The sequence below is a fragment of the Mobula birostris genome, chromosome 7 (assembly GCF_030028105.1).
Source record: "Mobula birostris isolate sMobBir1 chromosome 7, sMobBir1.hap1, whole genome shotgun sequence".
Lineage (NCBI taxonomy): Eukaryota > Metazoa > Chordata > Chondrichthyes > Myliobatiformes > Myliobatidae > Mobula > Mobula birostris.
Genome location: NC_092376.1, coordinates 28,017,329 through 28,026,514, shown reverse-complemented (window position 1 = coordinate 28,026,514; position 9,186 = coordinate 28,017,329). Strand labels below are relative to the sequence as shown.

The window sequence follows — 9,186 nt, the reverse complement described above, 5'->3', positions numbered from 1 at the left end:
ACTATGGGGTTAATAGAGAACCAAAGTATAAAATAAAAAGGCGCCATTATATCTTTATTCAGTCTGTGCACAAGTAATTAGTTGGAGCTCACGCAATATCCACTTTCCACCATCCGATCTCCTCTGAACTCTGCCGGGTCCCGAGCCCCCGCTCGGGGTCCGCTCCGCTAGCCAGCTCACAGCATCTCTTCGTGTGCGTCTTCTCTCTTCATCCCCATGGCGTGTTCTGGCCAAATCCTGTGCAAACAACAGCTTTCGGATACACAAGAAAGAATAACATCTGTCCCAAGTGGTTAGTAAATGAATACTAGTCCCGTTGTCAGTAATTATAACCAAAACATGCTGCTACAGGGAACCCCTTACCTCAGCAGCTAACATTACAGAGAAGCCATTTTATTAGCCTTAGCAAGTAACATGAAAGAAGAATCCCTTACAGTTAAATGCCTCTATTGTTGCGATCACAGTCTCTGGTGTGAAATACTTTGGGGTTGACACACAGTAATAACAGGAGCTGGAGTGCCTGTAAGGAGTTTGTACGTTCTCCCAATGACCGCATGGGTTTCCTCTGGGTGCCCTGGTTTCTTCTCAAAGGCCAAAGATGTACTGGTTGGTAGGCTAATGAGTCAATGTATATTGTCCTGTGATTAGGCTAAGATTAAACTGGGAGATTGCTGGGCGGCGCGGGTCAGAGGGCCAGAAGGGCCTATTGCATGCTGAATCTCAATAAATTCTATCAATGTGCTTTTAAACTGTCTACCTTTCTTATACATAATAGTTGAAATTTATTAGAAAGTGCCTGGATGCGAATGGTGTGTTTTAGAAATTAAAAACTAATTTTAACCTATTTTTTTAAATTAATTCTTTTCAATTTATAATGTCTAAATTAATAATTGATTGCTTGTATTTGAAGGCAGCTCTAGGTGATTGCTTGTCTGGGGAGCCTGGCAACGAATAACAAAGAAATGCATACTTTGTTTTGTGTGGAGCGGCAGAAACAGAACTTGTTTCTGAATAACGTATGTTCGTGTGTGTGTGTGTGTGTGTGTGTGTGTGTGTGTGTGTGTGTGTGTGTGTGAGAGAGATTGCAAAACATCCTCCACCTGTTTTCTAGAAGCTTCTTGCCTTCAGTAGCTGGATCAACCAGTGACGATAAATCCTAATCCGGTCATTGGGATCAGGATTAAGAGAAGAGGCCGTCTTTCTCTGAGGTGTCGAGTGTAAATTGTTCCAGTGTAAGTGTGCGGAGTAAGATAAATTCAGTGGCAAACCAGGCGAGAAACAAGGAAGTTGTCCCGGATCCCGCTGGGTGAGCATCCCTTCTTTTGGATGACCGAAGATGGCCCTGGTGAAGAGTGGCCAGTTGTGGAGACAAAGTCAGTGCTTTTAACTCATTTCTGCATTTTCAAAAGGGAAGCCTTAAAAGAAGTTAAAATGGTTGTACTTATATTTCATTACATATCTATAACAAGTATTTAAATCAATTATGTTTCTAATTACTTTCATAGCTTTTAATTTTGAAAGAATTGTGAGGAAACCCCTATACGATATGAAACTGCCCCCTTTTTGACTTTTAAGAGGCAGGAGCTTTCTTTATTTGTCTTATTTGAAGCTTTATTTTAATTGAACTGTTTTAAAGTTCAATAGTAAACAAGGCCAGCTGATGAATATATGTTATGTGTGTCTGTAGGCTCAGTTCTTCGACGATGGAAGAGGAACTGGTTTGATTTATGGCTGGATGGTAGCCTTTATTATTATCAAGATGAAAATCGCAATCAACTGGAAGACAGAATCCATCTAAAAATAAATTGCTTAAGTGTAAAGGTGGGATATGAATGCACAGGTAAATATTTCCTGTCACTTTGTAAGTTTAATAACGATTTGTTTCAATCCCTGGCGAACAGCTTTCTGAACAAATTAGATCATTTTTCTCTTGAGAAAGAGAGGTTGTTGGAGGCGGCTGACCTAATGGAACTTTCTTTAATATTACAAGAAGTTTCAATAGAGTGGCTTAGAAAGAGAACATTGCTACTGAGGTGATCAGTATCAGGTTGTCACCAAGAAATTCTAGTAGGGAATTCTGAAGAAAGTTCTGGACTGAAAGACTGGTGAGAATATGGAATATGCTTCAACAGAGAATGGTGCAAATGACACATTCAAGCATAGACTGGACAAGCATGTAGAGCATAGAACGTAGAACATAGAATAGTATAGCACAGTACAGGCCCTTCAGCCCACAATGTTGTGCCGACCCTCAAACCCTGCCTCCCATATAAGCCCCCACCTTAAATCCCTCCATATACCTGTCTAGTAGTCACTTAAACTTCACGAGTGTATCTGCTTCCACCACCTCCACCACTGACTCAGGCAGTGCATTCCACGCACCAACCACTCTCTGAGTAAAAAACCTTACTCTAATATCCCCCTTGAACTTCCCACCCCTTACCTTAAAGCCATGTCCTCTTGTCTTGAGCAGTGGTACCCTGAGGAAGAGGCGCTGGCTATCCACTCTATCTATTCCTCTTATTATCTTGTACACCTCTATCATGTCTCCTCTCATCCTCCTTCTCTCCAAAGATTAAAGCCCTAGCTCCCTTAATCTCTGATCATAATGCATACTTTCTAAACCAGGCAGCATCCTGGTAAGTCTCCTCTGTACCCTTTCCAATGCTTCCACATCCAAAGTTATATAGAACTGGATAGAACTTTGCACTAATAGATAGAGAAAGACAAAAAGCTTGAAAATTGGATAAATGCTTAGATTGAGTGACCAGTTTCCAATCCATATGTCCCATGTGATCTTATATGACCCTGTAGTAGTTGATGGCATTGAGACATTGATTTGAATCCATTTCATACTGTTGGTAGGACATCTTGTTTATAATGGACCAAGGATCAACTTTATTTGCTATATACTTTTACATGCATTAGGAAATTGCCGTGGTGTGTTAGCGCTACATGCAACAAAAACTGACAACCTTCAATAATTATGCAGAATAAGGACATATATACAAATAAAGTTAGAAGTACAGACATGGAGTAAAATGTACATAAGTACAATGTAAACAGCATTATAAAAGTGATTTAAAGTGTTTACTGTGAAGTGCAGTGGAGGAGGCAATAGAAAGAGGGGAGTTTGGGGCTTTCCAAATTCATGTTGGGGTACAACACAAGGAACCATAATTCAACACAATTTGGCTATCTTGGGTTACGAGGATGGATGGCATGAGAAATGGTTCCGTAATGGTGGATTCTAAAGAAAGATTCCAGTAGACTGACACAGGTTCAGAATTTTCATTTGTATTTGGAAGGCTCGCCTTGCTTTTTTTTTGAGATGATGGCTCAGGAAGTTCATTGGAACTGAGTAGAACAGTAAAAGTGACCTATTTAAAAATTAGTTGATGTAATATTTCCTGAGGCCCCTCCCCCCACCCCACAATTGTTGCCTTCTTTTTTCCTTCACATGGTTGCATCTTGGCAACATAATACAGAAGCCAGAAGTCAGGAGAGCTAGAATGGAAAAGGCATGCTGTATGTTATGTTTTGTAACTCCAAACATAAAACTACTTGGAAGGAAAACATGGAGAGTTCAGACTACGAGTCCAACTTTGTTTTTTACTTTAAGGGAGGTGTAAACATATCACATGGTAGCATCACAATGTATGCAATTCACGTATTTTTACAAATAACCATAATGAATTATGTAAACAAATAAAGAATGCTTACTCAATCAATATATTTACAATTTTATTCAAATATTACTGAAATATTAAATACACAACACTCCTCCCTGTTAGCCATAAATGCCAACTCAATATAGAATGCATCTCAAGTCAAGTCAAGTTTATTGTCATTTCGACCATAAACTGCTGGTACAGTACACAGTAAAAATGAAACAACTTTCCTCCAGGACCCTGGTGCTACCTGAAACAACACAAAATTACACTAGACTATGTGAAACAACATAAAAACTGCACTAGACTACAGACCTACATGAAGTGCACAAAACAGTGCAGGGCAGTACATTAATTAATAAGACAATAGGCACAGTAGAGGACAAATTACAATATAATAATAAATGATGTAGATGTCAGTCTAGACTCTGAGTATTGAGGAGTCTGATGGCTTGGGGGAAGAAACTATTGCACAGTCTGGTCGTGAGAGCCTGAATGCTTCGGTACCTTTTGCCAGATGGCAGGAGGGAGAAGAGTTTGTGTGATAATATATACACAGTATATGATATAATAAAACAGCTACATAGACAACCAGCGCACAGTAAATTTTAAATTGTCCCATTCAGGTCTAAAGATTTAATTGTTGTGGAAGATTTCTTACTCTTGTGGGATAACGTCATTCCTGACAAGGGAGGTTGCGCTGCTCGGCAGGTGAGAACCGTGGCTGTAAAAATAATCTTAGATTCTGGGCCTCCTCCCTCTGAGACTGCAGGAAGTGGGTCTGGACAACTTGCTTCTCCTTTTCTCAGCTTGTCTCTCTGGATCTACTTCGATTCTTGCTTCTCTCCTGGTCTCGGTTTCTTTTTCTCTCTTTATCCTGCTCTTTTTCTTTTTTTTCCTTTCTAGAATGTACATCTTGATCTTATGAAGGTGCATTTAGTTCGCTGGAGTATTCTCTTATTAACCCTTTTTATTGCTCCCTTTATGATCTGCTCTCTCCTCTTACTTTCCTCATCCACAACATCATCTGACAAATCCTGTTTTTGTATCTCCATTGACACCTTTTTTTTGGCCTTCCATTCATCCAGCTGGGCTTTGGTCTTTCCATCTACTTTTACAAACAGCTTTTTGTCTCCCACTTGAAGTTCATGCAATAACATTAATGCATGCAAAGTAGATTCTTTGTACTCACAAAAACTGAATTCTTGCAACTTTCCTGAAATTCCTTGAGCTCTCTTCCAGTTTAAAACCAAGCCACATTTTGCAAGTAACTGCCTGATTAACATATCAGTAGCTTTCTCAGATACGTTGCCGACAAAAACTGTTGTATTCGGATGACTGCTTTCTGCATTTTCAAATTCCTTTGAGCAGCATGGTACTTCTTTGGTCCAATATGTTTTCTAACCAGAGGCACAGAGGTTGACACCAATACCTGTTTGCCCTCTGCCGGCCGCTGGTTCATGGTGTACAACATGGAGACAGATGCATGCAAATGGTGGATGGATCTTCAATCAAGTTCTAGATGTCACAGCCGATCACACTCCCATAATGCTGGCCCTCCAGTTTTTACCGCATAAAAGCCTGATGTGGCTTGTTGCTTGTTGTATGTCAGTGATACACATCTCATGCACACTGGAGTTATCTTCTCTCCAATATAAGTTGTTAGTTGGTTAACTGCAGGCTTCCGTTTAGTACCTTTGAAATGCCGATCAAACTCACTTTGTGGAATGACTGAAACAGCTGAGCCAGTGTCCAATTCCATTTTAATTCATTTGCTGTTCACTTCTGGTGTAAGTCATATTGCCTGTCTATTGTAAGTTTCCACTTTGTTAATCTCAAGGCAACACAGTCCTGCGTCACTTCCACCATTATCAGATATTTTCATCAACAGCATGAGATTAGCACTTTACTTGAAACTGCCACTTACCTTTTACGTTTTTCTCTTCCCTGTGCAGTCCATTTATTTTTAACTGCGTGACATGCTTTTTGTATGTGTCCTGCTTTGTTGCATTTTCTGCACATTTTGCCTTTAAATCTGCATTGGCCTGATATACGTGAGCCCCAGCTACAATGATAACACAATTTGTTTGGTCAGGCTGGTTTCTGTTTAAACGTTGTAATTTTGTTCATACTCACTTTCATTCCTGACTGTAACACAATTGCATTTCTGTCAGTGGTTTCCATTGAAATAGCGATTTCAAGTGCTCTGAACAATATATATTCTCTAGACGCTGGAAAAATGAGAGTGATCTTGTAGGTTTACGCAAATAACACGACTTGAAGCATTTTAAGTTTAAGAAAACTGTAACAATGCATTTATTGAACTCCAAAACTTGAACAAAAAAATGCGCAAAAAGTTCTTTACATAATATACACATTCTTTCTCTCACTCTCCTTTTTCTCCCTCTGTCCCTCTGACTATACCCCTTGCCCATCCTCTGGGTTTTCCCCCCCTCCCCCTCTTCCTTCTCCCTAGGCCTCCTGTCCCATGATCCTCTCATACTCCTTTTGCCAATCACCTGTCCAGCTCTTGGCTCCATCCCTCCCTCTCCTGTCTTCTCCTATCATTTTGGATCTCCCCCTCCCCCTCCCACTTTCAAATCTCTTACTAGCTCTTCCTTCAGTTAGTCCTGACAAAGGGTCTTGGCCCGAAACGTTGACTGTACCTCTTCCTAGAGATGCTGCCTGGCCCGCTGTGTTCACCAGCAACTTTGATATGTGTTGCTTGAATTTCCAGCATCTGCGGAATTCCTCGTGTTTACATAATTACCTCATTGTGTTAGACCAGCCTCTATTGGTGGTTGACGGTTATAAATTCAGTATGTTTCCACCAATTACATTCCCCTACACAGGCCTCCCCAGAATTCATTAAAACTGGCATTGTGAGCCTGTTCAGAGCACAGATGAGCTGCCCGGCTCAGGTCGTATGTTCCATGGGTGAACGAGTTCTCTGACTCATCCAGTGAGAGTTGGCACACTCATGGTCGTGTTGTGATGCCAGGGGCATGATTGTGGAATCCTCCAAATTCTGGTGGGCTGGTTTAAGGCGGTCTATTGAAACACATTCAGGCTTACCCCTCTTATCTGTGATAAAAATCTTTTCACTCCATTCAAAAATGCAGAATGGGCCATTGTAAGGGGGCCTAAGGGAATGCTGGTGTACATCATGGCAGACGAAAACAAACGGGGCAGAAAATAGGTCAACAGGAACCTAAGGGTGTTGTATGACATGATGGTTGGTAGGAATAGGTGAAAAGAGAATTGAATTTACTGAGGAAGGTGGAGTGCTGTTGAAAAGCCAACTAGGTCCTCTTTGGAGTCCCAACAGGACCCATGGAAGACAATCATGCCAGCACTCGGGGGGGCTCTCAGAGCAGCCTTTAAGGAGTGGTGAAACCACTTGCATGGGCCATTGGACTACGGGTGATACAGTTATGGAGTAATGTAGCTGGGCCATTGCAGCCTGGAGGTCTGATATGGATTGGGGACCATGGTTAGAGGAAATATCAGATATGTTGTCAAACTGAGCGACCCAGGTGCTGATGAACACCCAAGCCACATCTATGGCTGTCTTTGCTGCTAGAGGGACAACTTCTGACCACCTGGTGTTATGCTCTGTCATGATAATGTGCTTGAAACTGCAGGAGGGGGAAACAGGACCAACAAGGTCCACATTGACAACGTTAAACTGCTGCTCAGGGACCTCAAGAGTTGCCAATTATGCCTGGACATGGCAGTTAATTTTTGCCTGCTGGCACTCCACATAGGCTTCAGTCAAATCACACACGTCCTTTCTAAGGCTGTGCCACACAAACTTTAGTGCAACCAGTTTCTGTGAGGCCTTCTGACTCAGATGCAAGAGGCCATGCATGGAGTCAAAAACAGTCCACCGCATGTTTGCAGGCAATTTGGGATGAGGGTGACCAGTTGAGACATTGTACAGGAGAGAAACCCCAGCTTCTCTGAACTTAATATCAGCCAATTGCAGGCTGTCTGGTAAACCTGGACCTTTGGGTCAGTAGCTTGGCTGGCTGACATGCCAGTATAGTCAACCCCTATGTGTATGGCCTCAATGGCTGGCCGTGAGAGGCAATCAGCCATGACATTAATTTCCCCTTAATATGTTGTATATCAGTTGTGAACAAGTGCCATATAGGCAGCAACCAACATCGGACTTAGGGACCATATGGAGGGGCAAAGCCCAGAGGCTATTCAACTGGCGTACAACGCCAAGTTTTCCAAGTTTTCCAAGTTGGCAAACTCAGCCTTCATGGTCGCCAGGTTTTCTGGATCCGGTCTATACACACAGCCATGGACATAGGCCAGTTGTAAAAATGTGGTGCTCAACCCTGTGTTTTGTGGCTATTGAATGTGGGCTTGGTGCAGTCTGGAAATTTGCCCAGCAATCGAGTAAACTCACATGCAATGGTGCACGCGATTAACAGAGTCGTGGGGAATTTACTGGGAGAACAGGGTAACAACCCAAAGTCCTTGAAATCCACAAGCCGGCAGTTCTTAAGGTTAACTAATAGTCCTTGGGCACGCAGGAAATCTGTACTGAGCAGAGGTCTAGCCACTTTAGCCAGAATTAAGTCTCATGTGCAACATCGCCCAGTGAAGCAGAGTGTCACTTGTTGTGTCCCATAGGTCTGAATCCTGCTGAGGCTTCATCACTCGTTGCCTTCTCATCAATAGGCGATGCTGGCAGCACGGTAACTTGAGCACCGTTACCACACAGGAAGCATCGCCCTGAAAGAGTGTCCGCAATGAATAGTAGACATCTCTGGCAGCTGGAACCTACAGTGTTCACAGAGCTCTGATGTTCTGATGCACTGGCACTGTCGAAAATGCAAGGTGGTCAGCACTTCCTAGCGTTTGTACCAAAGTGAGCGTGGTAAAAACAGGCCTGACATCATCTGTTTCGCAGGCGCGGGTGTGCTTATGTTGGGGTCCTTACTGACCGGGCTTACTGAGGTAGAGAAAGGAGGAGAAATGATGCACTGCTGCCTAGCTGTGTGTAGACTATCAGCCATTTTAGCAAGCTCTCTGTAGTCATCACGGGTATACTTGTGAGGCCTGTGTGAACAACCAGGCATTTGCTGCATGAAGAGTTCTTTAAAAATAAAGCAAGGATGGTGATTTCCCAGGAGAAACAGCATGTGATTCATTATCTCCGAAGGCTTAGCATCACCGACGCCGGGCAAGGAGAGCAACTGTAAGGATAGCTCAGACTTCGATGGTCCAAAAGTCTGTAAAAGGTAAATTTTCAGCAATCGGTATTTATGGTGCTCAGGCGGGTGTTCCAGTAACTCACCAGACTCGCAGCTGTGGAGTTTCCGAGTGACGCTACCGCATAGTAGAACTCAGTGTCACTGGCTGTGATTTCTCACAGCACAAATAGGGCCTCAGCTTATACAAACCAAGCGACGGCATCTTGCTCCCAAAATTCCAGCAGTTTCAAAGCAACTTGGATTTGTCCAAGAGCATGGGGGTCACCAGTGTAGGTTTTCACAGA

At 42.7% G+C, this 9,186-nt stretch overlaps 1 protein-coding gene across 1 annotated transcript in view; it reads left to right on the top strand.

Annotated features, from left to right (window-relative positions):
• The first annotated feature begins 1,336 nt into the window (after positions 1 to 1,336).
• Positions 1,337 to 9,186, top strand: part of plekhb1 (pleckstrin homology domain containing B1) — a 116,591-nt gene continuing 108,741 nt past the window's right edge. The window contains exons 1-2 of the mRNA XM_072262809.1: positions 1,337 to 1,373; positions 1,688 to 1,840. Coding sequence (XP_072118910.1) covers positions 1,337 to 1,373; positions 1,688 to 1,840 — 190 coding nt within the window. The remainder of the gene's footprint in view (positions 1,374 to 1,687; positions 1,841 to 9,186) is intronic.